Source organism: Xenia sp. Carnegie-2017, unplaced genomic scaffold (genome assembly GCF_021976095.1).
Source record: "Xenia sp. Carnegie-2017 unplaced genomic scaffold, XeniaSp_v1 HiC_scaffold_23, whole genome shotgun sequence".
Lineage (NCBI taxonomy): Eukaryota > Metazoa > Cnidaria > Anthozoa > Malacalcyonacea > Xeniidae > Xenia > Xenia sp. Carnegie-2017.
Window position 1 is genome coordinate 6,176,560 of NW_025813486.1, and position 27,887 is coordinate 6,204,446.

General features: G+C 35.3%; 4 protein-coding genes and 5 long non-coding RNA genes across 11 annotated transcripts in view; 6 read left to right on the plus strand and 3 right to left on the minus strand.

The window, feature by feature from the left end:
• Positions 1-16,799, plus strand: part of LOC124449635 (tyrosine aminotransferase-like) — a 32,295-nt gene extending 15,496 nt beyond the window's left edge. The window contains exons 1-8 of one of the 2 annotated variants that reach the window (XM_047000584.1): positions 13,364-13,443; positions 13,603-13,761; positions 14,059-14,197; positions 14,284-14,336; positions 14,953-15,203; positions 15,298-15,431; positions 15,835-16,112; positions 16,379-16,799. In XM_047000584.1, the coding sequence (XP_046856540.1) occupies positions 15,009-15,203; positions 15,298-15,431; positions 15,835-16,112; positions 16,379-16,635 (864 nt within the window). In that variant the 5' untranslated portion in view covers positions 13,364-13,443; positions 13,603-13,761; positions 14,059-14,197; positions 14,284-14,336; positions 14,953-15,008 and the 3' untranslated portion in view covers positions 16,636-16,799. Of the gene's footprint in view, positions 1-13,363; positions 13,444-13,602; positions 13,762-14,058; positions 14,198-14,283; positions 14,337-14,952; positions 15,204-15,297; positions 15,432-15,834; positions 16,113-16,378 lie in introns of those variants that run through there. The other variant, XM_047000587.1, reaches the window with a different exon arrangement.
• Positions 312-9,370, plus strand: LOC124449633. 2 transcript variants are annotated; one of them, XM_047000577.1, is made up of 2 exons: positions 312-318; positions 7,278-9,370. In XM_047000577.1, exon 2 carries the CDS (start codon positions 7,328-7,330, stop codon positions 9,104-9,106), a length of 1,779 nt encoding a protein of 592 aa, XP_046856533.1. In that variant the 5' UTR covers positions 312-318; positions 7,278-7,327; the 3' UTR covers positions 9,107-9,370. The 2 variants fall into 2 exon arrangements, with proteins under 2 accessions (XP_046856533.1, XP_046856532.1); XM_047000576.1 differs by lacking the exon at positions 312-318 and adding an exon at positions 1,896-2,068 and having other exon boundaries at positions 7,276-9,370.
• LOC124449649 lies at positions 1,748-4,019 on the minus strand. Its single transcript, XR_006949468.1, has 2 exons — positions 3,770-4,019; positions 1,748-2,032 (listed from the first exon to the last, which is right to left on the minus strand). It is a non-coding gene; the product is annotated as an uncharacterized LOC124449649 (long non-coding RNA).
• Positions 4,859-26,617, plus strand: LOC124449644. The gene is made up of 3 exons (XM_047000598.1): positions 4,859-4,887; positions 23,970-24,011; positions 24,981-26,617. The coding sequence occupies exon 3, from the start codon at positions 25,033-25,035 to the stop codon at positions 25,825-25,827; it is 795 nt and encodes a 264-aa protein (XP_046856554.1). The 5' UTR covers positions 4,859-4,887; positions 23,970-24,011; positions 24,981-25,032; the 3' UTR covers positions 25,828-26,617.
• LOC124449647 lies at positions 10,197-12,115 on the plus strand. Its single transcript, XR_006949466.1, has 2 exons — positions 10,197-10,338; positions 11,896-12,115. It is a non-coding gene; the product is annotated as an uncharacterized LOC124449647 (long non-coding RNA).
• On the minus strand, positions 10,882-11,275 carry LOC124449655. Its single transcript, XR_006949474.1, has 3 exons — positions 11,228-11,275; positions 11,024-11,132; positions 10,882-10,942 (listed from the first exon to the last, which is right to left on the minus strand). It is a non-coding gene; the product is annotated as an uncharacterized LOC124449655 (long non-coding RNA).
• LOC124449653 lies at positions 16,732-18,135 on the minus strand. Its single transcript, XR_006949472.1, has 3 exons — positions 18,015-18,135; positions 17,453-17,764; positions 16,732-17,320 (listed from the first exon to the last, which is right to left on the minus strand). It is a non-coding gene; the product is annotated as an uncharacterized LOC124449653 (long non-coding RNA).
• LOC124449652 lies at positions 20,759-21,810 on the plus strand. The gene is made up of 2 exons (XR_006949471.1): positions 20,759-21,230; positions 21,607-21,810. It is a non-coding gene; the product is annotated as an uncharacterized LOC124449652 (long non-coding RNA).
• On the plus strand, positions 26,039-26,821 carry LOC124448995 (kelch-like protein 12). The gene has a single exon (XM_046999938.1). It carries the CDS (start codon positions 26,039-26,041, stop codon positions 26,819-26,821), a length of 783 nt encoding a protein of 260 aa, XP_046855894.1.
• The last annotated feature ends 1,066 nt before the right edge of the window (positions 26,822-27,887 follow it).

A 27,887-nucleotide genomic window follows, 5' to 3' on the forward strand; every position in this document is an offset into this window, starting at 1 on the left:
AAGGTCGATTTCTACGGAGAAGGTCGATTTCTACGGAGAAGGTCGATTTCTACAGAAGGTCGATTTCTACAGAAGGTCGATTTCAAGGAGAAGGTCTATTTTTGGAGAAGGTCTATTTCACGGAGAAGGTCTATTTCACGGAGAAGGTCTATTTCTACGGAGAAGGTCCATTTCTACGGAGGTCTATTTCCACGGAGAAGGTCTATTTCCATGGAGAAGGTCGATTTCCAAGGAGAAGGTCTATTTCTACGGAGAAGGTCTATTTCCACGGAGAAGGTCTATTTCACGGAGAAGGTCCGGAGAAGGTCCATGGGAGAAGTCTCACGGAGAAGGTCTATTTCTACGGAGAAGGTCTATTTCCACGGAGAAGGTCTATTCCTACGGAGAGGTCTATTTCACGGAGAAGGTCTATTTCACGGAGAAGGTCTATTCCTACGGAGAAGGTCTATTTCACGGAGAAGGTCTATTTCCACGGAGAAGGTCTATTTCACGGAGAAGGTCTATTTCCACGGTGAAGGTCCATTTCTACGGGAAAGGTCGATTTCTGCGGAGAAGGTCGATTTCTACGAAAAGTCTATTTCTACGGAGAAGGTCTATTTCCACGGAGAAGGTCTATTTCCACGGAGAAGGTCTATTTCTACGGTGAAGGTCCATTTCTACGGGAAAGGTCGATTTCTGCGGAGAAGGTCGATTTCTACGAAAGTCTATTTCTACGGAGGGTCTATTTCCACGGAGAAGGTCTATTTCTACAGAAGGTCGATTTCTACGGAGAAGGTCTATTTCACGGAGAAGGTCTATTTCATGGAGAAGGTCGATTTCACGGAGAAGGTCTATTTCTACGGAGAAGGTCTATTTCACGGAGGTCTATTTCACGGAGAAGGTCCGTTTCTACGGAGAAGGTCCATTTCACGGAGAAGGTCTATTTCCGGAGAAGGTCTATTTCTACGGAGAAGGTCTATTTCTACGGAGAAGTCGATTTCTACGGAGAAGGTCTATTTCTTCGGAGAAGGTCGATTTCTACGGAGAAGGTCGATTTGCACGGAGAAGGTCGATTTCTACAGAGAAGGTCCATTTCTACGGAGAAGGTCCATTTCCAAGGTGAAGGTCTATTTTTACGGAGAAGGTCTATTTCCACGGAGAAGGTCTATTTTAACGGAGAAGGTCTATTTCTACGGAGAAGGTCCATTCCTACGGAGGTCTATTTCCACGGAGAAGGTCTATTTCCACGGAGAAGGTCCATTTCTACGGAGAAGGTCTATTTCTAAGGAGAAGGCCCATTTCTCCGGAGAAGGTCCATTTCTACGGAGAAGGTCTATTTTCACGATGAAGGTCTATTTCTACGGAGAAGGTCTATTCCTACGGAGAAGGTCTATTCCTACGGAGAAGGTCTATTTCTACGGAGAAAATCTATTTCTACTGAGAAGGTCTATTTCTATGGATCAGGTTACAAATAAGTGAAGACTGCACGTGAGTTTTGTATAAAGAAGTCGTGTCCCTTGTGGGCCACCGTACTTACAAGCAGTGGTTTCATGTTCACGTGTTTCTTCTTTTCGTGACTCCCGCGCGAAGAAGGATTTTAGAAAGAATTTTATTTCGCCCTAAAACATTGTTGTAGCAATTTTCTCCTTTGCGCGTTAGCACAAAGCAGTTATGCGTCTGGCGATTCGTTTTTTGGGACTGTATACTATCCTACTGTACGCGCAGTCGACACAAATTGTCAATTTTACTCAATATAACTATTCCAATATAACTATTCCGCATCACAGATAACCTTAAACATTTCAAGCTTTTACCTTCATTGCCAGCGACAGAAGACCCTGACTTTCAACGTGTCACAACTAATAAAGTATCAAATAACAACTATCTATTACTTATTTATATAAGTTCCGACAATTGTCATATTCATTTCATGCTTTAAACCGAAACAAGAAACGAAGGGTGAATACATGTGTCTTCATTTTTTATCATTTTGCTGAAAAAGAGAACATTAAAAGAAGCCTGCGTGTGGGGAACGACTTTAGACGCAAGCCATCTATATAAATACAAAGAAAATAAGATTTAAACAAAGGTTAGTGAAATATTTTCGCATTTTTAATTCTTGTGTCGTCATACAAACGTTTCATCAATAAAATAGATTTCCTGTTCACCATACCAAAAACCAACATTATTAAGAAAAAATGTAGTTAACTAAGAAAGTAGTAACACTTTTAGATAAATTTTGACGGGAACTTGTCTTATATGAAACTTGTGAATCTAGATTGAGCTTAATTACTTCCACACACTTGGTCAGCCCAAATTGTCGTTTCTCTTCCTTTTACACATTTATGATGTAATATAAGATTATCATTACTTTATTACAACCACATTTTGTAGACATTGAAAATCTTTTCATGCATTCAAGTATCAATGATTTATACAATTTGCACTGTCTGATTTCATTTCCATAAAAGTTGAAGTATGTTTAGTATGCTCGCGTGACCGAAACATATATATATTTTATGATGCAAATATTGCATAAATATACTCATCGTAAACCAGCTCATCAGACAACTCTACGAGATGCTTTAATAGGTCTGGTACACAAAATGAATGATAGCACAACGCTGTAACCAAAACTACAAACAACAACGACCTTATCTAACAACATTTGAGAAATTAACCTTCCACTCCTCTTTCTTGTAAACGAGACAAGTCTACTCAAAAGCAGAGAGCCTTATACGCTACAAGTCCCGGGCTTGTGACCGGTATAGCAAAGTTAAAAGGTGAAAGGTTTATCATAGACTAATCAACTGAACAATCCTTCTCATTTTTGTTTGGAAGCATGTTGAACAGTTCATATGGACAAAGCTCGAATTCCATAATAAATATCCAGTAACATAATCCGGTGTTAATGTTAGACAATACATCATTGTCCTTCTGTGAAAGCATCCCGCTTTCCACTGGAAAAGAATGAATCTAATATCGATGTTAAACATAGATTGTTACAAGCATCCCGCTTGCCGATATGTATAAAGTATAATCACAAGGTTAAATAGTTGGAATGTTATTAAACAAAAAGAATGATAGCACAACGCTATAACCAACAACTACAAACAATGACGACCTTATCTTAACTCGGGTACACTTTGTAAAATGTTGATTAGAAATCGTTTATTTAATCGTTTTTATAATCTTCAAGTTCTTTTCAATGTAAGTTTTTTATTTGTGGTGAATACATTGCACTTAGTTGAAATTTTCATAACAATAACTTGACTTTAGCATCCACATACATAGACACATATATATAAAAACTATCTATGACAATCTTTAGTATAATTCAATTTGCTCACGCTATATTTTCATTGAAAATACTACGCCCGCTCAGAACTCGGTTTCCGATGAATGAAATGCGGTAATATATATCCATTTTTTAGTTTTTACTGTTTTATCTTCATTGTTAACTTTTTACATATGAGATATAACATAATATACAGCTAAAACAACAAGAAATTATGTACCTCCAGCGGTTGTTTGAATTTTAAATATTTCTTCAGAAACTCACATTGTTGTCAATATGTCGCAATTCTATGTCATTGTATCATATGATATGTAAATAATGACATTCCAGATTTGAGATATACTTAATACCCAACCAAGGTTTCTCGACTAAACAAAGCTTCCATTCTAAAAGCACACTCGCTGAGTGGGACTTCAAAATCATCTCATGACTATTCCAAGACAATATTTTCACTCCACTACTTGATTTGAAATATTTTAGCAAAAATCTTACCGTCGATACCTTCTTTGGACTAATTTGTGTCAGGAACTTGTCTTAGATTGAGTGCAACTTAGTTCCTCCATGCATTCGGTCTGCTGAATTCTCGTTTCTCTTCCTAAGGCGTTCTTATGCCGTTCTTCTATTGTCACCATTCACCAGAAGGACAACAAGTTATAAAAATAGCAAGGCAAAAGATTAATGTCAGAAATACATTGATGTTTATTTTAAATACTAGTTTTATATAATAATTTGTACGCAATAAGATTTATTTCAATAGAGAAATTTTTGGTATGTTTGGTATGTTCTTCTCCCTTCTCCCCACGCACGCCTTCACATTTTGGCAATATGCATACAAACGAATTAGTGAAGAAAACAACGTTACATTCAACGAATACTTTAAAATTTCAATGATGTGTTATGGAAGTTTAAACATTTAAGATTCTGTCGTGGTCATTTCTAGAATACTGCTTTAGTAAAAGTGACTAATTAATATCTCACATAGTGAATTAAATTGAACCTATTGCACATTCTTAGACGCAGCATGAACATTCAAATTTTTAGTGATTGTTTTAATTATTTTACAGTCAATAACTTTAATGACTCACTGACAAAGCCATTTTAAGGTTTTTGTATATCGTAATATGCAAGTTTGGAAATCTTCGCACCGTATGATTTTGTTACTAAAAAACCGATGACCATCTAGCTTGTAAAAATTTACTCACTATTTTTTGAAAAAAGGTTGTCTAAAGTGAGTCTGGGATATAATCACGGCTTCAAAAAATTTTTAGGATTTTGTATTACAGGTAGCGTTCCATGTAATTTCAGTTCAATATTCACAACTGTCCTTCTCAATCCCATGCTACCACTTCTTTTGCTCACACTTTAGTCCAGGGAACCGGAAAAGGGTTGTTTTTAAGTTTTTTCTTGAATGCTAGAAGTATATTTATTATATCAATCAATGTAGTTGTGAATAGTTGTAAACGCGTTTGATATTTGACTCATCTGTCACGAATGACAACTGTTGTTCAAAACATCCGCGCACACTAGGAAATTTTGTTGATCACACTTGTCACGAATAACAAGTACGCGCGGCAAGTTCACCAGTGTGCGGCGGGCTTAACATTGCAAGGGTCATTCAAAAATCTGAAGATTATCAACGTTATCTATAGTCGCGCGTCTAAAACTACCGCTTTGCGTGGTTACTAAGCTAGTAGCGTAGCGCGTCATCTAGTCGCTTTGAAAGTTCAACATGTTGAACTTTTGACATTGGTCGCTTCAGTCGCTTTACACTGATTGGCCAATAGATACATTTTAACTTCCTTAATGCATATCATTTTCCTGTCATAAGCATCATACGGAATTTATAGATTATACCTTGGAAAACGAAGGCAATATATAGTGAATTCACACTGGAATCTTTCAGTTTTTATATGATTTATCAAACAGGGACAATAGGAGCTACAAACTGGAACCCTAATGCACAACCTAAATGCACAGAATAAGATTGTCTACGATATACGCGTAATGGGCTATGATCATATTGGCGTGTTTTTACTGGCTTGTTGTCTTTTCTCCACATAGTAGTTTGTACTGAGGAAATATTCATATATTAGTAGCTATAATAAAGGCCAAAATAAAAAGTCTAAGTGATGTCTGTGTCTGTAACAAACAGAAATCTCCGCCATGTTCAATAGACGCCACGGTAACAGTCGCGATGGTCGCTGCATGTGTGTTTCTGGCCTTCAAGCGACTGACGCGTGTGCATCTATTCGCTTTGGACGCGCGACTGATGCGACTGCCTAGTGTGTTTCAGCCTTTATGTTTAAGTTCCTGTCAGTCACACCGATGTAGAAGACGTGGCAGTCGGAGCAGTTTATTCTGTAAACTGCACCTTAGCGCTCTTACTCTTTGACGTTTGTTAGTACGTTTGTAGTAGTGTTGTGATTGGTTTATGTGCGACACGTATTGTCGTAAAGATACGCGAGATAGTCTCTGACTTAACTTTGATATAAGTACGTTGTTGCTGTTGTTGCTGTTGTTGTTGTGTTGTTCGTTTCGTTGGATTCATTGTGTTTGTAAGTGTTGCGTTTGATGACGTCAAAGAAACTATAATCCCCTACTCACACTATGCCACACTGCAGTAACCCACTCACCCTATGTGTCTCTCTGTAGTCCCACACTCACTCTATGTCACTCTGTAGTCACCCACTCACCCTATGTCACACTGTAATCCCCTACTCACCCTATGTCATACTGTAGTCTCCCACTCAACCTATGTGTCACACTGTATTCTCCCACTCACTCTGTATGTCATACTATAGTCTCCTACTCAACCTATGTGTCACACTGTAGTCCCCCACTGATTCTATGTCACACTGTAGTCTCCCACTAACCCTATGCCATTAGCTGCGGAAATTGAGTTTTTTGTGAACTTTGCAAATGCATGTTTGAAGATGCATGAACAACAGTCTACAACGCAGAATAAATTGCTTTTTAAAATATAGAAAGTTTCCCTAACATTGCAAAGGTCATTCGACAAATTGAAGATTGTCAACGTTATCAATAAAACGTAAGCACTAGCTGCACTAATTATCATTGCATGAATTCTGTTGAAAAGTCAAAGTGAGTTTAGTCTTATAAATCAAAGCACGACGTACTGATCAACAAATACTATTGTAACAACAAATACATTATATAATATAGATGTAAAATTAATAAACTAGAGCAGAATCAGCCAGAAAAATGGTTAGTGTTTATTTTTCCTAATTTGAATAAACTTCCCTTCTCTTTTAAAAGCTCTCACTTCGATGTATTTCCTTTGTTATCGCTTTTTTGCTTTCGTCACTTGACAATGTAGACTTTGAGCCATATTTAATGTTAACTAATAAATATACTTTACAAGTCACTACACACATCAATTTTCATGTCTTCAAACACACACAAACGATACAGAATCGATAAAATAACGAGACTATTTAGTGAACTATAAATATCGTCTACTCTTAGTAAAACCTTACTGCAGAGATAGATCTAGGATAATTTTGTAGGAATGGTGCTCTAGTTTTCATAAGATCTCGTTCGGTCTGTGTAGTTTCACGCTTGTCATAAATGATCACTAAATCGCAAAAATGCAGTACGCGCGTTCAGCGGTTTTTTCAAGAAAATTGTCATTTAGTGTCATGTAAAGTGTTGTAAAGTAACTCTTGAATATTTGCCGGTAAACTATCATTAAATCAACAACATAGCAGGAACATTAAGTTTTATTTGGATTTTGTTCGTGTTTTAAAATTCCCTTCATTTTTCTTTCATTATCGATTTTTTCTTTTTCCCTCGTAATTTGCAAAATTTTCTTGCGAAGGTAAAATCTTGTCAGTTGAAAATGCTGTAACTTGTTGCTGTAAACATATTAATATATATTAATATGATTGGCTGAAGTTTTAAAAGAAATAAAGCATTTTATTTGAATCGAGTATTCATACAAACACAGCTAATTTTACTAATGTTTTTGCTTTTGACAGAGACGCAATCGATTTATACACAAGCTCTACGAGTACAAATCATCAAAACGCCATGTCTCTAGATAGCTTACTGCTCTCCATATTTCAATTTTTTACAAACAAAGCCCGAGATGCTGCAGCAGACAGGCTAGAAAACGGTGACGTTGGTAATGAAGGATTTCGCGAACTTATCAAGCGAGATTTACATGACATCAAAAGAAAGCTAGATAATCTTTCGAAAATAGACCTTTCCTCCAGTTTGAACTACTTGGAGGAAGGATTTCGTCTAATTTTTAATTCCATTGACAAAGTAGAAAAAGATAGAGAATGTGAAGAAGCAAGTAATAATGATGAGTCTCAAGCAACTTGTACTGCCATCACCCCCCAGTATGATCTTTCCCGTGCAATAAAACATTCAAAGGTTTTTGAAATGGCAAAGGATCGATTTAAAAAATCCCGTGAGAAAGCAACGGATGTTTTCAACAACAAAAATTTAAGCTTGGAGGATAGAATTTTTGCCATTTTTGTTAAGATCTTGGCACAAATTTTTGAATGTCCGGAGCATCAGGAGATTGTCATTGATTTATGTTTATCTTATATAAAAAAACTGCATGTATTGGACGGTGTTCGTCAAATGTTCTCTGTTTTTATCGGTGGTGGCATGAGAGCAATGTTCGGAAAATCTCAGAGAATGGAAAACATGAAGTCTGTCATTTTTCTCAACCATCATTTATATCAGTTGATTGCAAGGATCAACAACAATCATGATCATTTATCAACTTGGCCAAGTATAGAACTTGGAGACGGAAAAATGTTTAATCCAATACAGGACTGGCGCAAGGAATTCGTTGTCGAGTCTTGGGATAAAAATTTGATTGAATCTTCCCAAGAAATGGAAAAAATGAAAACCATGTTTGAACTTTTGGACAAGATGACTATAAATGAACATTTTGCTCCAACATTGACATCACCAGTTGAATTAGTTATGGATGTATTAAGAAGTGATATTTTGGTTGCTGAAGGTTACAGAGTTGAAATATTTTCATGGAAGGAGAAGAAATGGTTTGAGATTGCATTAATGAAAAATGCACACATGGGTGCTTCATCATTTATTTATAATGATAATTTATTTGTTTTTGGAGGATGGGGCTGCAAGTCAATGGAGACATTGAATATAAAACAGTTTCCTTTGACATGGAAGATATTTGCCACAGAGTTTCCTTATGAATGTAGTGGTCATCAAACTGTTGTTTGTAAACAACAAATCTTTCTCATTGGAGGACGCAGTGGTCAGTTGATCAGTGAAATAAAGATTACTGGCACAACATCTCACGTTTTAAAAGAGTTGTGTAGTATGCCTGAACCACGTTGGTGCCATGGAGCTGTTGTTGTTGATGATAAAGTTCTTATTTTTGGAGGACAGGGAAAAGATGGCAAAGTTTTGTCCAGTGTTTTGGAGTTTGATCCAAGGACTCTTACATTTAAGGAAATGCCTCCATTACCTCATCCATTGACTGAAATGGCAACAGTTCAATGGAAAGATCAAGTTCTTCTTCTTGGAGGTTCTGATGATGGATACAAATGTTTTAACAGTGTTATGATGTATGACATCAAAACAGGTAAGATTACAGTCTTACCATCCATGTTGGAAAAGAGATATAGATGTTGTGCAGTTATAACTGGTGATACAATTGCTGTCATGGGAGGTCTGAATGATAAATATGAAGAACTTAAATCAGTGGAGTGTTGCGAAATGGGAAGTAGTTCTTTATGGACATATCTTCCTTCAATGAATTGCACACGATTGGAAGCCATTGCTGAAGTTTTACCTTTTGGACAAAAGTATGTCTAAGACATGAAATTTCATTAAGTTATGGAACGTTATAACTCATCAATGTTCGTTTGGACTACATTGGATGATAAATTTGTAAAATTTAAAGTGTATAGTTCAAAAGTTCATATAATCATTAACTATTTTGATAAATTTCTGAAATAGGTGAATGGCTTTTGTATCTAAATAATTTTGAGTTTTTGGAGCATAGTTTATACCTTTTTTCTTGTCCTTTTTTCATTGCAGTTTATTGAACAATAAAATACAAGTTTTCCATGGTAAAAATTACTTTACTTAAAATAATTTTCCTAGTGGCAAAATACTTTATTTCCCAGTTTACCATCCCCCACATTTACAAAAATCTACTAATTATCTTACACATTTGAAATGTTGTGAAGACAATCAGTTTGTAATTTACTTCTCATTCGCGAACACAATCACTTTCTGCATTACTGAAGTAATAATATTTAAGCCTGGTTCACACGAGTAAAATAAGCACGAACGTCGAAACTTTTGTTTCTATTGCTCTAGAGGTTTATAAAGACAAACACATTGGGATTTTCTTTAAATCTTTTTTTGTTCTTCTTTTGTTTTTCTCTTAGCTTTTGCTTAAATTTTTTAATGAGATTTCACTGCGATTTTAAAAGAAAGCAAAAGAAACAGTGGGTTTACCCTGTATCCTACCACGTTTGGTAATCTCCAATAATTGTAGGTCCATTTGAGAAATAGCAGTTGAGTAAGATTTCCAATCTTTTTCGTGGATAAAACTTTTAAGATCAAATTTTCATACCTTTTGCACTGCTTGTGCTTGTTCAACCATTACGTCTGTGATGCATTTTTTATGCCATGCTTTCGGTCGGAAGATGAGTAGAAATTTCCCAATAAATAGTAAATATTCTATTTGGAGATGAGATAAATATTATTTCACATACAATTTGCAATATTATGTTTTATTCGTTCATTTTCACGGTTTTATTCGGGAGTTCGTAATCGTAATACCGCAAAATCTCAAGATTTGTCTTGTAACCTAGCAACTGCCTTTCCTCGTACATTTCAATGCATACTCACGTGATTTCTCCACGTGTTCCGCCTATCTTCAGAGGACGGACCATTGAGTTCTATAGCAACTGGAGCGGCTATATCTCAAAAGTTGATTCAAGTTTGTTTTTGTGTTTGAATTTCGTATCAGAGTAATCATGTAGACGCATTTACATGAATTTTGAAAATTTTTGGCCAGAAGAATCATCGCAAAGGTAAGAAATAAGAATAAGCCATTTTATTTCAGATATATTTGTAAAACTTGTAGTTTATTGTAACATTTCTTCAACAGTTTCAAACTATTCATAGCATGTCTGAGATTCAATTAATGGCAAGCACAATCGTGCCGAATCTATTAAATTTTCCAGTTCATTTTACCTTGAATTAAAGTATTTATCATTCACACATTACTATATTTTGAAGCACTCATTTTAATTGCACAATTTGCACTGATACCATAACAATGATTTGTTGCATGTCAAATAATATTGATAATAATTTTATCTGCATCTAAAATGTGTTGACAAGGTTATGGCAAAGTCAACATTAAGGCAACTTGCATGAAAAAATTGACCACATTGATCACAACCCAGCCAGTCTTCATTGTCACCCTCTTTGCATATTTTGCAAACAGCCACATTTTGCTTCCTAAGATATTCATAATGAATTCCATATAAAAACATTCAACCAAATGTTATTTATGCCTTATCGTGTAATATCATCATAGCAAGACCCAAATAATGTTGAAAGGATTCGTTTTCTCTCAGTCTCCATGTTTGCTGGTTTTTGATTCAAGCCAAGGGCTAGACATCGAGCAAACTGATGCAAAATGAGCAGTTATTGAATAATCATATTTGTAAAAATAGCTATTCAAGTAAAGTTAGGCTATTTCAAGCTTACCAAGCATATGTACACTCCACAGTTATACATATCTTCCTGTTTACAATGGAGTGGCTCAAAACATTGCCATGAGCTTAAGTTCCAACCTGTTTTTACATCTACCAAAGCACTAAAGCAGTGAGAAACAATGACCACATGAATGATAATATTGATTGTTGAAAATGATTTTTGGGCAAATCTTTTAAGATCAAGTTTGATAATTACCTTAGTTTGTTTATATGATACATCATCTGTGTATTAGGTGTCTTTTTGTCTGAACTTCCTCCAAGTGAGTCAAAGTAGAGTCTTGTTTTTGAGAACTTATCTATAGTCTATATCACACAAAGTTACTGTTGCATTTAGTTAAAATTTTTTTCTTTGTTAATTAAGGAATTATATGAGTTAATGTTTCTATAGATACTAATTTTTGTATGTAAATCTGTGGACTCATGTGGGCTAAGTATGTGTATAATGCATGTCTATATTTTATTATTTAGCTCAAATACTTACCAGTAGTGTCCAATGAATATCATGGATGTTGATTTGAAAAGGAGAATTTTGGTTTGGTGAAAAGTTGTATTAGCCTATGTGCATCTTGTGCTTGAGTTGTTTTTAACAATCTCTGAAATAAATGATTCTGCTGCAAGAACAGTTGTGTAGTTTTCAGTCAAACTCCACAAAAAAGCGTCAAATATCTAAAATCAAAAGAAAGCATAGTTTGAAGAGATTTCCTCTCCAGTTTTACGTGTACATAGCACTCATGGTTATAAACAATTACTTATAATGATAAATAAGAATACTATATTAGACGCTTTTTTCTCTTACAGAGTCTGTCAGCCAACCAGGTTTGAATGTGGTGACTTCTTTTTAAATAATTTTTAATTCTTTTTCAGTTATGTCTTTTGGACTGACAAGTGACCAAAGATCTACTGTTGATACATTCACAGGACAAAATTCCAGCACAGTATCCCCAAGACACTGTCTTTCTGTAAATGCATTTATTCGTTGTCTTGGAGTCAGAAACAATAAATTGTATGTCGACTGTTTGCAAGTATCAGTGTAGGTGCTATATTATTTAAAAACATAGTGCATCAAGATACATTCACAATTTCAGCTCGTTTTGCTATGAATCACTGACCTTTCTTGTTGTTCCAAGTTGTTGATTGGCGGTACTTCAGTTCTTTCTTGTGATGCCTGGATTTCTTCTGTTTCACTCTCATACAACAATTCTTGCTCAACTGGCTCTTCAAGTGCATTCTGGAGCGTAAATTGTAAGTGAAAATTATAATTTGTAAAAAAGAGCTCGTCAGTCGAGGTTGCCAAAATGAAAATTATCCCGCGTTGTTTGATGAAACAGCGCTCTTTTGACTTATGTCTGGGATCATTGTTGTGATATAGTTATTAGCATGCTTCTTTTTGCGACGAAAAGCCAATTTTTTATGAAATACTTGATGTTACTCCACACTTGTTACTTTCAAACGCTTTTTTGTTGGACTATTTCTAATTGGCAAACCTTCACTGACTGGGCAATTTCCATTTAAGATTTCGTGCATTTTATTTGCGTAGTCAAGCGCTTCTTGCAAAGGTTTTACCTCGTTGACGGTGAATGCCTGATTTCGAACAAGGCTCAACTTCTACAGCAATAAATTTCGCTTTTGTGCAGTTTCCTTTAGTTTGCAAGAATTTTCTGTCTTAATTTTGTTTTCCTTTGTTTTACGTCTTCTTTCATCCTCTTGCACTATTACGTCATAAGTATTCTCGGCAATCTCTGCATTGTTCTTGTTTTCATTATCAGTCTCCTCGTGTTTTCTCTTTTTTTCATTTTATTCTTGATTCAAGCCATTGTCCAATGTTATGAAAACGCTGTTTCCATTGTGCTGTGGGAGGGCTGTGAAATTCCATTCTTCAAAGGTATTGAAAATTACGTACATGTGTTTACAGGGAAATTGCGTTTTTCTTCTCGAATCACAGCTACACTTTGGAACACTGAGATTGATTTCATACCATTTAGTTTTGTCTGATGAGCTCCTAACGCAGAAATCACCTTTACTATTGTCGATGCAATCAACATCATTATCGCGAAATTCGCGCAATGCGAATGAACTTTTCATACAGTGCTTGATAAAGTGGGGAGGGTCATCATGTGTCTATATGTGACAAAGGAAAAAAGGACGAAGAGAAGGCTGAAAAACAGAGTGGTAGCGCAGAGAAAACAGAGCAGGTAAATGTGAGTAACGTGCATGTGAGTACAAACACTAGGGTAGGCTTGCAGACTGCGCAAGGAATTCTCGTAGGTCGGAATAGGAAGAGAGTGCGAGTGCTTTTTGACTTGGGAAGTCAGAAGTCTTTCGTCACAAAAAGGGCAGAACAAGATGCGAAGCTTAATGTAGCAAGACGGGAATGGTTAGAGTTCAACACTTTTGGTGGTGGAACAAATGAAGGTAAGATGACAGAGGTCGTCAATTGCGAGGTCGCATCAGTTAGGGGAAATTGCAAAATTCGTTAAGAGGCATTAGTAGTTTGCCAGGTAAAAAATGAGCATATTGAGGTGGATAAGGAGCAGTAATCTCATTTGAAAAATTTTTTTTAAATCTTTACAGGATGTTGTGTTGGCCAGCGGTTGCTCTGGAGCAATCGAGATAGCATTAAACGCCCTAGTTGATCATGGTGATAACATCCTAATTCCAAGACCTGGTTTCTCTCTTTACAAATGCATCTGTGGATCGAGGGGGATTGAAGCACGATCTTATAAGCTCTTTGTAAGTTCGTACAAATTAAAGATCTTGAGTTTACGTTACTGTTTAAGTTTAAAGACTGTTAAAATTAAGTTCTAATTATGATAATGAGGATTAAAGACTGTTCTATTAATCATGGTAATGGTGATTTAAGAATATTCTAACTATGTTCAGATTGTGATAGTGGAAATCAACGACTTTTCCAATTTATTCTTCAATGAAGTCAAACAGTCAGTAGTTCAAAGGATTCCCTACAAACAAACCTTGAGTGTTGATTTGGACTTTATGTTCAAGAGAATAATAATTATTTATAATTTTCAGCCTGAAATTGGTTGGGAAGCCGACTTGGACGATATGGCTTCACTTATTGAGGAGAGAACAAAGCGTATTGTCGTTGTCAACCCATCAAATCCTTGTGGTTCTGTGTACAAAAGAGAACATTTCGGAGAAGTTTTAAACAGTAAATATCTCAAGACATGTACAAGGTTTTTCCGCCGATTTGACCAACAATTTTTGTGCATTCATATTGGTCTTATTTTCTTACAGTTGGTGAAAAATACCGCGTCCCAGCTCTCTGTGATGAAGTTTACGCGCATGTCGTAAGTGTTTGTTAATTGCATGTCACGTGACGGCTTTTGAATTTCCCGATGCCTTCAACTTAACCGACTTTTAATACGTTCATGTTTCAACTATTGTAAGGCCATCACGATTGTAATATTCGCTTAGACATGAACGCTTCAAAATATTTGTGCATTAATGAATTGGAGGTACATCAATACATTTGCTGACAAGTAGATAGACCCAATTGGATCAATAAAAGATGATCCTTTTGATACATCTGTCAGAAATGATGATTTTTCTGAAACATGTGATGATAGTAATGTGAATCCGGTCGAAATGAAAATGAAGATGAAAGATTTGATAGCTGAGCTTGCTGAACATGCGAACCCTATTAAAATCTGAATTAATGTGAGGCGAAAATCAGTTTTCAAAGACTATTTGGAAATTTCAAAGAAACAATGGTTCAATAACAAGCAGTTGCTGAAAGTAACATTTGTTGGAGAGCCTGCAATTGATGATGGCGGACCTCTTCGTGAATTTTTTTCTGGTATACATGTTTCAGTTGCTTACCAGACCTGCAAATAAAATGAATCAATTTGCCTATTTGTTGCTGTTATTATATTACTCACTAAAATTTTTGTGTTATATTTGTAGAGGTACTTCAAATTATTCAACAACAACTGTTTAATAATGGGATACCTTTACCTGACATGGCAGCGCTTGGGGGTGACAAGTTCAAAGTAGTAGGTCAAGTGATGGTTAGTTCAATTGTGCAAGGTGGACCAGCACCGTGTTTCTTTTCAGACAAAGTTTATATGTATGTGACTGAAATTATTTCAAGTATAACAACTGAAGGATGGATTCCAGAAGTAAAGGATATTACGCTTGTTAAAGCTATAGAGAAGGTAAAACTGAAAAGCATTCTTTCATGTTAAAACAATGCTTATGATGGTCATGAATTCTAAGTGTTTTGTGAAATAAATTTTTATTGGCGTACAGATTACAAATTGTTCAACCGACGAACATTTACAAAGTGTGTTGCAAGAAGACGCCATGTTGCATGTTTTGCAACAGATTCACTACAGGGGAGTGCCATCAAGAGAATCATTACAATCTGCTAAAAACATCTTAAGGTACGCTATGTTTAAATATTTAAAAACGAAATGATTTACAAATTCTGCATAGTGTAAGTCATTAACCCTTTAAGGGCCAACTTCTTTTTGTTTGACTTTAACATGGCTTAGTGATTGTGACAAATAAGATCTCAAAGATTTTTACTCTTATATGATTTTTACTACCATTTCAGCACGACAATCTTTATTAAGAACTTTAACTAAACGAAAGTAATTTTCAATTTCATATTTTCAATAAAGTACATATTAAACCATCCCAGACACTATAAATTGTATTTGATGTTTGACTTTTAAGTTAAGATAATACGTGGTACTCGACACACTCACGAATTCTTGCCATTTTTTGTGTTTGGGAATAAGCATTAACTAGTGAAGTTTCTAACGCACTGTTGCCATTTTTTAGAGCAATTGTAATGAATGATTTTTCACGTTTCCTGCCTATGCTGGACCAGCTTATGATTGCATTAGGTTTGTTCAATGTGATTAAAGCAATGAAAGAAGAAAAGGCAGCAATGAAGGCACTATTTGTTGCGGAGTGTTCTTTTTTTTTGCCTTTTGCCGATCAGATGTTAGATGGGATGACAGCTGAATTTAGTGAAGAAGGAAACAATTGCAAAATGGCAGAAGTTGATGTTTATAAATTCTTTCTCGATTTCTTGCAGGATTCCAATGCTTTCCGAGGTATATCTGCTGTGTTGCAAATACAACATACTTGATGTATAATGTAAAAAAGGATCTTCCAATATTCTACTTCTGTTCACAACCTGAAAAAATTGCCATTTCATTCAAAGTCTTAACTCAATATTAGACTTCCACGAATTGATCAATTTTATAATTGATAACTTGAGTGACATACTTGCCCGATTGTATTTAATACCACTGTCTGACGAATTTTATAAATTCAAAATGAGATTTGAAATTTGAATCGATTGGGGTTTTTTTTCTAGGGACGCATGCCACTAACACCTTGTACATGTTGCACAAATTCATAACTGGATGCGAGCAACTTCCACCATTAGGATTACCAAAACCCATAACGGTTAAATTCAAGCATGGATGTACAGAAAGGTGCAAGTGTCGGTCAACTGCTTCAACTTGTGATCTAAGCATTACATTGCCTGTTCATTATAGAGATAGTTACAACCAACTAAAAGAGGCAATTGACTCTGCACTTATCGAAGGAAATGGATTTCGTTTCATTTAATAATGATAATTGTATTTTATCATTTACAGGGGAATAGCAATCAACGGGAGTGTTAACAGTAAAAATTCATAATTTTTAATGGTAACAACTGCATTATTAGTTATTAGTTAAGTTCATATTTAATTGTTTTGTTAAAAAAACGTTAGGTAACAATGAATCCAATTTGAAGCATGTTATCAATCTTTCATGTTAGTACTCTAAAGCTCTTGTTACGAAAGAGCAATGCATTTTGGCATATGTAATGAACATTAAATTTCATCACAAAAGGAATCTTCAGTTCCAGCTTTTTCCGTTAAATAGCAAAACAAATCTAAGGCCTCCTTAGGACTGTCTGGATATCTGACACCTTCGTGATCCATAACATACTGAAAGTATTCCTGATATGAACTTTCGTCATTGGTGTCTTCGAAGTGACGCAATTTCATTTCATCAATTTTATCCTGACTGACCCTAACAAGACAGTTAACACCCCCAGAATCTTTTGGCAAATAAAATAATAAATCAGGAACTCCTGGAGTGGTTTCATGGCGAGATGACCTAATATAATGCGTATTCCAGTACGCTTTCATTTTGTTTAATGATGCTTGAATTACATCTTGGAAACAGAACCATAAGCACTGTCTGTGTAATGTGCTTTCAAAGTTCACTGATCCGCTATCCCGTAAATCCTCGAAAATCCACCAATCTGCAAAAGTTAAAGTTTGTGATCACAATTAACCTACAACTACTATCACTAACTTTTCACGCCAGCTTTTTTAATTTATAAAGTTACTGCGTCTTACATATTTCTAATATTGTTGTTATAGATCATACTTACCAGTACAAGACTTACGAAAATGTGACCACCAGTTTTCAATCCTTTGGTTTCTAGTGGATGTTTCATATTTATGAGCATTCTCATCATCATGAAAATAACATTGAATGGCTGCAATATCACCATTTTCTGTTCCATAATCTGAACGAGTTAACAAGGGGCATCCATCATGTTCGATCACACAATCCAAATACAATTTTGTTGGCTCTTTTGGAGAGTTGTTTGACTTGCATATCTTTAACCACAAAACCTTCCTACTAAAGCCATCAATTGTTGTATGTATAGGGAAGCCAAAGGGTTTGAGCTTATCATATCCTGTATGGAATTCATATTTATTAACAAAAATCTATGCATCAGTTGTGCTGGTGAGGACATGAGTAAACTCTCCCCTCTATATTTTTTACACTAAAGCTTCATATATGAACCTTGAAAATGTTGGTATTATCAAACAGTACATAACATATGTAAATGACATTTGGAGATGTTTTTCTCTTGGCTCCTACCACTGGTATGCACCATGAAATAGACAAAAAAATTTAACATATTCAAGTAAACTGAAATTTACCATCAATATGCCAACAGTGATTAGGACCATAAGACAAGTACTTTCACAGTTTAAGTTTATTTCCCTTTCTTTCATTACTGGCCTGGGGATCTAGTTCATGGACAACTCTAGCCACAACACTCCGTGGGCATGTAAATGATGATTTATTCGAAGTAGATGCCAAATTTTACTGTAACCAGAAAGTTGTCCAGCTCTTCCATTTCTGTTTTATAATATCCCTGAGATATTGCTCATCAAAATTGACATTTCTTTTCTTCAAGTTATATTTTTGTAGTTTTCTTTTTAATGTGCGGACATACATCGTAATACCATGATATGTTTTTAATAAATTAATGATGTCATGATACTTGTATCCCAGATGAAAATAGTATTCAATACAATCTTGTTCATGGTAACAGGCATTTTGTGGAAATTCTACAAATTGAAAGCAAGAAATGTATTAATTGAAGTATTTTTCTAAATGTTTGGTATATGTCCCCGATGTCACAAAAATAGATAATAGCTCACACAGGGGATGAATTATATACATAATGAAATAATGTATGATCAAATCCTTCACAGACCACCGATCAGTGATCACTGTTATACTATGATTAAATTTACCTGAAAATTCCTTTCCGCAGTTATGACAGTATTTTGCTGCCTCATTAGCAAATTTCGTGCCACATTCGCTACAAAAACGCGCCATTTAAAAGCCTCACTTTCGCTATACAAGTTTCGCTTTGTGCTTTCCGCCGCCATTTTGAATTGTTAGAATTTGATATATTTGACATCTAGAGCCGGTATTTGCCATTTCTACGGAGAAGGTCTACTCCATTTCTACGGAGAAGGTCGATTTCCACGAAGAAGGTCTATTTCCACGGAGGTCTATTTCTACGGAGAAAGTCTATTTCCACGGAGAAGGACAGAAGGTCTATTTCTACGGAGAAGGTCCATTTCTACGAAGAAGGTCCATTTCTTCGGAGAAGGTCGATTTCTACTAAGAAGGTCTATTTCCACGGAGAAGGTCTATTTCTACGGAGAAGGTCTATTTCTACGGAGAAGGTCTATTTCTACGGAGAAGGTCTATTTCTATGGATCAGGTTACAAATAAGTGAAGACTGCACGTGAGTTTTGTATGAAGAAGTCGTGTCCCTTGTGGGCCACCGTACTTACAAGCAGTGGTTTCATGTTCACGTGTTTCTTCTTTTCGTGACTCCCGCGCGAAGAAGGATTTTAGAAACAATTTTATTTCGCCCTAAAACATTGTTGTAGCAATTTTCTCCTTTGCGCGTTAGCACAAAGCAGTTATGCGTCTTCCGACTCGTTTTTTGGGACTGTATACTATCCTTCTGTACGCGCCGTCGACATACAATTCTCAATTTTACTCAATATAACTATTCCAATATAACTATTCCGCATCACAGATAACCTTAAACATTTCAAGCTTTTACCTTCATTGCCAGCGACAGAAGACCCTGACTTTCAAACTGTCACAACTAATAAAGAATTAACATAAGTTCCTAGTTCCGTTATTTCATAAGTTCCTAGTATCAAATAACAATTATCTATTACTTATTTATATAAGTTCCGACAATTGTCATATTAATTTTAATGGTTTAAACCGAAACAAGAAACGAAGGGTGAATACATATGGCGCGCCAAGATGGACAATATTACCATAATCGAAAATATTTATAACGAAACACATTATCGTATGTCGAAAATAATATACTGGCAACTCTTTCAATATTTGTAAAACGAAACGCAAAAATATAAAAGAAAACAAAAATTCGTTTACCATAATTTATATATACACAACGAAATTTATTTTTCAAGTTATGAAAATTATTTTTATAAAACGAAACTCATTTATATAAAACGAAATTGACATTCATAAAACGACATTTTCGAACAAACGACATTTTTTACCGCGCCCTGCCACTGACATCAAAGAAAAAACGGCGTTTTGACTTTTATCCTCCTCCATAATTTACACTTGGGTTGAACAGTGGAGACGTGTGGTGCATTGAAGTATTTAATAGCTGCTGTAGTCGCTGCTCCTCCGACTGTTGTGGTTGTGGATGAACGACCATTTGCAGAAGGGCACAGAGTGCGTATCGTACTTTCAATATTGCTAGCGTTAGCATCGTTATCTCCTTCAAAAGTTCTTTCACAATTGTTGGAGCAATCACTTTCAGAGAGATGAGTGATTACTGCAACAAGGTTTGTCAAGTTATGTAAGTTCCTTCGCGAAGACATCCTCAAAATTTTGTAGTGGATCGCTCTTTGCAGGCTACAAAATAATGGCCGCAAAAAAGCGTTAAAAAATGTCGTTTGTTCGAAGAAAATGTCGTTTTATGAATGTCAATTTCGTTTTATATAAATGAGTTTCGTTTTATAAAAATAACTTTCATAACATGAAAAATAAATTTCGTTGTGTATATATAAATTATGGTAAACGAATTTTTGTTTTCTTTTATATTTTTGCGTTTTGTTTTACAAATATTGAAAAAGTTGCCAGTATATTATTTTCAACATACGATAATGTGTTTCGTTGTAAATATTTTCGATTTTGGTAATATTGTCCATCTTGGCGCGCCATAAATACATGTGTCTTCATTTTTTATCATTTTGCTGAAAAAGAGAACATTAAAAGAAGCCTGCTTCTGGGGAACGACTTTAGACGCAAGCCATCTATATAAATACAAAGAAAATAAGATTTAAACAAGGGTTAGTGAAATCTTTTTGCATTTTTAATTCTTGTGTCGTCGTACAAACCTCTCATCAATAAAATAGATTCCCTGTTCACCATACTAAAAAACCAACATTATTAAGAAAAATTATAGTTAACTAAGAAAATACTAACAGCTTCGGATAAATTTTGACGGGAACTTGTCTTATAAGAAACTTGTGAATCTAGATTGAGCTTAATTACTCCCACACACTTGGTCAGCCCAAATTGTCGTTTCTCTTCCTTTTACACATTTATGATGTAATATAAGATTATCATTACTTTATTATAACCACATTTTGTAGACATTGAAAATCTTTTCATGCATTCAAGTATCAATGATTTATACAATTTACACTGTCTGATTTCATTTCTATAAAAGTTGAAGTATGTTTAGTATGCTCGCGTGACCGAAACATATATATATTTCATGATGCAAATATTGCATAAATATACACATCGTAAACCAGCTCATCAGACAACTCTACGAGATGCTTTAATAGGTCTGGTACACAAAAAGAATGATAGCACAACGCTATAACCAACAACTACAAACAATAACGACCTTATCTAACAACATTTGAGAAATTAACCTTCCACCCCTCTTCTTTGTAAACGAGACAAGTCTACTCAAAAGCAGAGAGCCATATACGCTACAAGTCCCGGGCTTGTGACATTGCCCTTCAGTGAAAGCATCTCGCTTTCCAATGGAAAAGAATGAATCTAATATCGATGTTAAACATAGATTGTTACAAGCATCCCGCTTGCCGATATGTATAAGTATAATCACAAGGTTAAACAGACGGAATGTTATTAAATAAAAGAATGATAGCACAACGCTATAACCAACATCTACAAACAATGACGACCTTATCTAAGGTCTGGTACACTTTGTAAAATGTTGATTAGAAATCGCTCATTTAATCGTTTTTATAATCTTCAAGTTCTTTTCAATGTGAGATTTTCATTTGTGGTGAATACATTGCACATAGTTGAAATTTTCATAACAATAACTCGACTTTAGCATCGACATTTAAAGTATGTTTACATTATACACATATATATAAAAACTATCTATGACAATCTTTAGTATAATTCAATTGGTTCACGCTATATTTTCATTGAAAATACTAAGCCCGCTTAGAACTCGGTTTCCGATGAATGAAATGCGGTAATATACTTCCTTTTTTTTTAGTTTTTAGTGTTCTATCTTTATTCCAAAGCCATCATCAGAGTATATATATGATATATTAAAATATATTATATACATACTGTTTTCCTGTTCTATCTTCATTGTTGACTTTTACATAAGAGAAATAACATAATATACAGCTAAAACAACAAGAAATTATTTACTCCCAGCGGTTGTTTGAATTTTAAATATTTCTTTAGAAATTCATATTGTTTTCAATGTGTTGCAATTTCTATGTCATTGTATCATATGATATGTAAATAATGGCATTCCGCATTTGAGATGTACTGAATACCCAGCCAAGGTTTCTCGACAAAACAAAGCTTCCATTCTAAAAACACACTCGCTTAGTGGGACTTCAAAATCATCTCATGACTATTCCAAGACAATATTTTCACTCCACTACTTGATTTGAAATATTTTAGCAAAAATCTTACCGTCGATAGACGAGTCTGCCGTTGATACGTAAGAGCACAATTTCTGATTCACACTCGATGATCACGTATGAGTGAGAAGCCTCCTCCCTCACTTCCAACCTTCTTTGTACTAATTTGTGTCAGGAACTTATCTTTGATTGAGTTCAACTTAGTTCCTCCATGCATTCGGTCCCAATGAATGCTGTGTTTTGTCCGTTGGTGATGCTCTGCACTGTGATTAGTTTTGTCTTGTTTCTTTGTTCCTCGTTTGTGTTCAGTAAGTCTTATAATTAAGTTCCTGTCAGTCACACTGATGTAAAGGACACGGTAATCGGAGCAGTTTATTCTGTAAACTGCACATTAGCGCTCGTTTGATTGTTCTTTGTCTTTGACGTTTGTTGGTATTTGTCATAGCGCTGTGATTGGTTTATGTGCGACACGTATGTTGTATGGCCGTAAAGATACGCGAGATAGTCTCAGACGTACCTTTGAATTGAAAATCGAGGCTTCTTTTGTTGTTGTGTTGTTCGTTTCGTTGGGTTCATTTTGTTTGTAAGTGTTGTGTTTGATAAAGTCAAAGAAACTATAGTCCCCTACTTACCCTATGCCACACTGCAGTAACCCACTCACCCTATGTGTCACTCTGTACTCCCCCAACACCCTATGTGTCACTCTGTAGTCCCCCACTCACTCTATGTCACACTGTAGCCCCCAATCACACTATGTCACACTGTATTCCCCCACTCACTCATTGTCACACAGCCCCTACTCACTCTATGTCACACTAAAGTCTCCCACTCACCCTATGTGTCAATCTGTAGTCCCCCTTCCACCCTATGTCATACTGTACTTCCCCACTTACTTCATGTCAAACTGTACTCTTCCACTCACCCTTTGTGTCATACTGTAGTCCTCTACTAACCTTATGTCACACTGTAGTCCCCCACTCACTTTATGTCACTCTGAAGTCCTCCACTCACTCTATATGTCATACTGTAGTCCCTTACTCACCCTATGTGTCACACTGTAGCCCCACTCACCCTATGTGTCACACTGTCCCCCATTCACTCTATGTCATACTGTACTCCCAGTCACTTCATGTCACACTGTACTCCCCCACTCACTTCATGTCACACTGTAGCCCTCACTCACTCTATGTCACACTAAAATCCCCACTCACCTTTTGTGTCATACTGTACCTCTTACTTCATGTCACACTGTACTCCCCACTCACCCTATGTCAAAATGTAGTCTACCACTCACCCTATGTCACACTGTACTCCCCCACTCACCCTATGTCACACTGTACTCCCCACTCACCCTATGTCATACTGTAATCCCCCACTCATTTCATGTCACACTGTACTTCCCCACTCACACTATGGCATACTGTAATCTCCCACTCAACCTATGTGTCACACCGTAGTCCCCCATTCATCCTATGTGTCACTCTGTAGTCCTCCACTCACTCTATATGTCACACTGTACTTTCCCACTCACCCTATGCTACTAGCTGCGGAACTTGAGATTTTTGTGAACTTTGCAAATGCATGATTGAAGATGTATGAACAACAGTCTACGACGCAGAATAAATTGTTTTTCAAAATATAGAAAATTTCCCTAACATTGCAAAGGTCATTCGACAAACTGAAGATTGTCAACGTTATCAATAAAACGTTAGACTAGCTACACTAAATATCATTGAATGAATTCTGTTGAAAAGGTCAAAGTGATTTTAGTCTTATAAATTAAAGCACGACGTACTGATCGACACAAACTATTGTAACAACAAATACAATATATAATATAGATGCAAAATTAATGAACTAAAGCAGAATCAGCCAGAAAAATGGTTACGGTTTCCGCACAGAATTTCCCTCATTATTGTTATTTTTCCTAATTTGAATAAACCTCCTTCTCTTTTAAAAGCTCTCCTCGATGTATTTCCTTCGTTGTCGCTTTTTACTTTCGTCACTTGAGAATGTAGACTTTGAGCCATATTTAATGTTAGCTAATAAATACACTTTACAAGTCATTACACACATCAATTTTCATGTCTTCAAACACACACAAACGATACAGAATCGATGAAATAACGGGACTAAATAGTGGACTATAAATATCGTCTACTCTTTGTAAAACCTTACTGCAGAGAGAAATCTAGGATAATTTTGTAGAAATGGTGCTCTAGTTTTATAAGATCTCGTTCGGTCAGTTTAGTTTCACGCTTGTCAAAAATGATCGCTAAATCACAAAAATGCAGTACGCGCGTTCAGCGGTTTTCTCAAGAAAATAGTCATTTAGTGTCATGTAAAGTGTTGTAAAGTAACTCTTGAATATTTGCCGGTAAACTATCATTAAATCAACAACATTGCAGGAGCATTAAGTTTTATTTGATTTTGTTCGTATTTTAAAATTCCTTCATTTTTCTCTCATTACCGATTTCTTCTTTTTCCCTCGTAATTTGAAAAATTTTCTTGCAAAAGTAAAAAGTTTGATCTATGGAAAATGCTGTAAATCTTTGCTGTATACATATCAATATATATTAAAATGATTGGTTGAAAATTTAAAAGAAATAAAGCATTTTATTTGAATCGAGTATTCATACAAACACAGCTAATTTTACTAATTTTTTCTTTTGACAGAGACGCAATAGATTTATACACAAGCTCTACGAGTACAAATCATCAAAACGCCATGGAGAACTTAGTGTTCTCTATATTTCATTTTTTTACGAACAAAGCCCGAGATGCTGCAGCAGACAGGCTAGAAAACGGTGATGTTGGTAATGAAGGATTTCGGGAGCTTATCAAGCGAGATTTACACGACATCAAAACAAAGCTAGATAATCTTTCGAAAATAGACCTTTGCTCCAGTTTAAACTACTTGGAGGAAGGATTTATTCTACTTTTTAATTGCATTGACGAAGTTGAAAGTGATAGAGAATGTGAAGAAGCAAGTAATAATGATGAGTCTCAGGCAACTTGTACTGCCATCACCACCAGGTATGATCTTTCCCGTGCAATACAACATTCAAAGGATTTTAAAATGGCAAAAAAACGATTTGAAGATTCCCGTAAGAAAGCAACGGATGTTTTCAACAACAAAAATTTAAGCTTGAGCGACAGAATATTTGCCGTTATTGTTAAGATCATGGCACAAATTTTTGAATGTCCGAAGAATCGAAAGAATCTCATTGATTTATGTTTATTTTATATAAAAAGGCTGCATGAATTGGACGGTGTTCGTAAAATGTTCTCTGTTTTTATCGGTGGTGGCATGAGAGCGATGTTCAAAAAATCTCAAAGAATGGAAAACATAAAGTCTGTCATTCTTCTCAACCATCATTTATATCAGTTTATTTTAAGGATCAACAAGAATCACGATCATTTATCAACTTGGCCAAGTATTGAACTTGGAGACGGTGAAATGTTTAATCCAATACAGGACTGGCGCAAGGAATTTGTGTCGAGTCTTGGTATAAAAATTTGATTGAATCTTCCCAAGAAATGGAAAAATGAAAACCATGATGTTTGAACTTTTGGACAAGATGACTATAAATGAACATTTTGCTTCAATATTGACATCACCAGTTGAATTAGTTATGGATGTATTAAGAAGTGATATTTTGGTTGCTGGAGGCGACACACAGAGTGTTGAAATATTTTCATGGAAGGGGAAGAAATGGTTTGAGATTGCATCAATGGAAAATGAACACATTGAGGCTTCATCATTTATTTATAATGATAATTTATTTGTTGTTGGAGGAAAACGCTGCAAGTCAATGGAGGCATTGAATATAAAACAGTTTCCTTTGACATGGAGAAAAGTTCCCACAGAGCTTCCTTATGAATGTCGGGGTCATCAAACTGTTGTTTATAAAGAACAAATCTTTCTCATTGGAGGATATATTGATGGTAAAAAATCAGATTTGATCAGTGAAATAAAGATTACTGGTGCAAAATCTCATGTTTTAAAAGAGTTGTGTCATATGCCTGAACCACTTAAAGGCCATAGAGCTGTTGTTGTTGATGATAAAATTCTTATTTTTGGAGGAGACGAAAAATATACACTACTTTTGTCCAGTGTTTTGGAGTTTGATCCAAGGACTCTTACATTTAGGGAAATGCCTCCATTACCTCCTAAATTGATTGGAATGGCAACAGTTCAATGGAAAGATCAAGTTGTTCTACTTGGAGGTTGGGATAGAAGAAAAAGATTGAACAGTGTTATCATGTATGACATTAAAACAGGTAAGATTACAGTCTTACCATCTATGTTGGAAGAGAGATATGGGTGTTGTGCAGTTATAACTGGTGATACAATTGTTGTCATGGGAGGTAAGAATGATAAATGGGAAGATCTTAAATCAGTGGAGTGTTTCGAAATGGGAAGTAGTTCTTCATGGACATATCTTCCTTCAATGAATGAATCACGAGTTGCAGCCATTGCTGAAGTTTTACCTTTTGGACAAAAGTATGTCTAAGACACGAAATTTCATTAAGTTATGGAACGTTATAAATCATCAATGTTCGTTTGGACTACATTGGATGATAAATTTGTAAAATTTAAAATGTATAGTTCAAAAGTTCATATAATCATTAAATATTTTGATAAATTTCTGAAATAAGTGAATGTCTTTTATATCTAAATAAGTTTGAGTTTTTAGAGGATAGTTTATACCTTTTTTCTTGCCCTTGTTTCATTGCAGTTTATTGACCAATAAAATACAAGTTTTCCATGGTAAAAATTACTTTACTTAAAATATTTTTCGTAGTGGCAAAATACTTTATTTCCCAGTTTACCATCCACCACATTTACAAAAATCTACTAATTATCTTACACATTTGAAATGTTGTGAAGACAATCAGTTTGTAATTAACTTCTCATTCGTGAACACAATCACTTTCTGCATTACTGAAGTAATAATATTTAAGCCTGGTTCACACGAGTAAAATAAGCACGAACGTCGAGACTTTTGTTTCTATTGCTCTAGAGGTTTATAAAGACAAACACATTGGGATTTTCTTTAAATCTTTTTTTGTTCTTCTTTTGTTCTTCTCTTAGCTTATGCTTGAATTTTTTAATGAGATTTCACCGCCATTTTAAAAGAAAGCAAAAGAAACAGTGGATTTTACCCTGTATCCTACCACGTTTGGTAATCTTCAATAAATGTAGGTCCATTTGAGAAATAGCAGTTGAGTAAGATTTCCAACCTTTTTAGTGGATAAAACTTTTAAGATCAAATTTTCATACCTTATGCACTGCTTGTGCTTGTTCAACCATTACGTCTAGTGATGCATTTTTTATGCCATGCTTTCGGTCGGAAGATGAGTAGAAATTTCCCAATAAATAGTAAATATTCTATTTGGAGATGAGATAAATATTATTTCACAAACAATTTGCAATATTATGTTTTATTCGTTCATTTTCACGCTTTTATTCGGTGGTTCGTAATCGTAATACCGCAAAATCTCAAGATTTGTCTTGTAACCTAGCAACTGCCTTTTCTCGCACATTTCAATGCATACTCACGTGATTTCTCCACGTAT

What these genes read in the sequence shown, in the direction of transcription:
- LOC124448995 (XM_046999938.1), top strand. Translation starts at nt 26,039, where the DNA reads ATGGAAAATGAACACATTGAGGCTTCATCATTTATTTATAATGATAAT.
- LOC124449633 (XM_047000577.1), top strand. Translation starts at nt 7,328, where the DNA reads ATGTCTCTAGATAGCTTACTGCTCTCCATATTTCAATTTTTTACAAAC.
- LOC124449644 (XM_047000598.1), top strand. Translation starts at nt 25,033, where the DNA reads ATGGAGAACTTAGTGTTCTCTATATTTCATTTTTTTACGAACAAAGCC.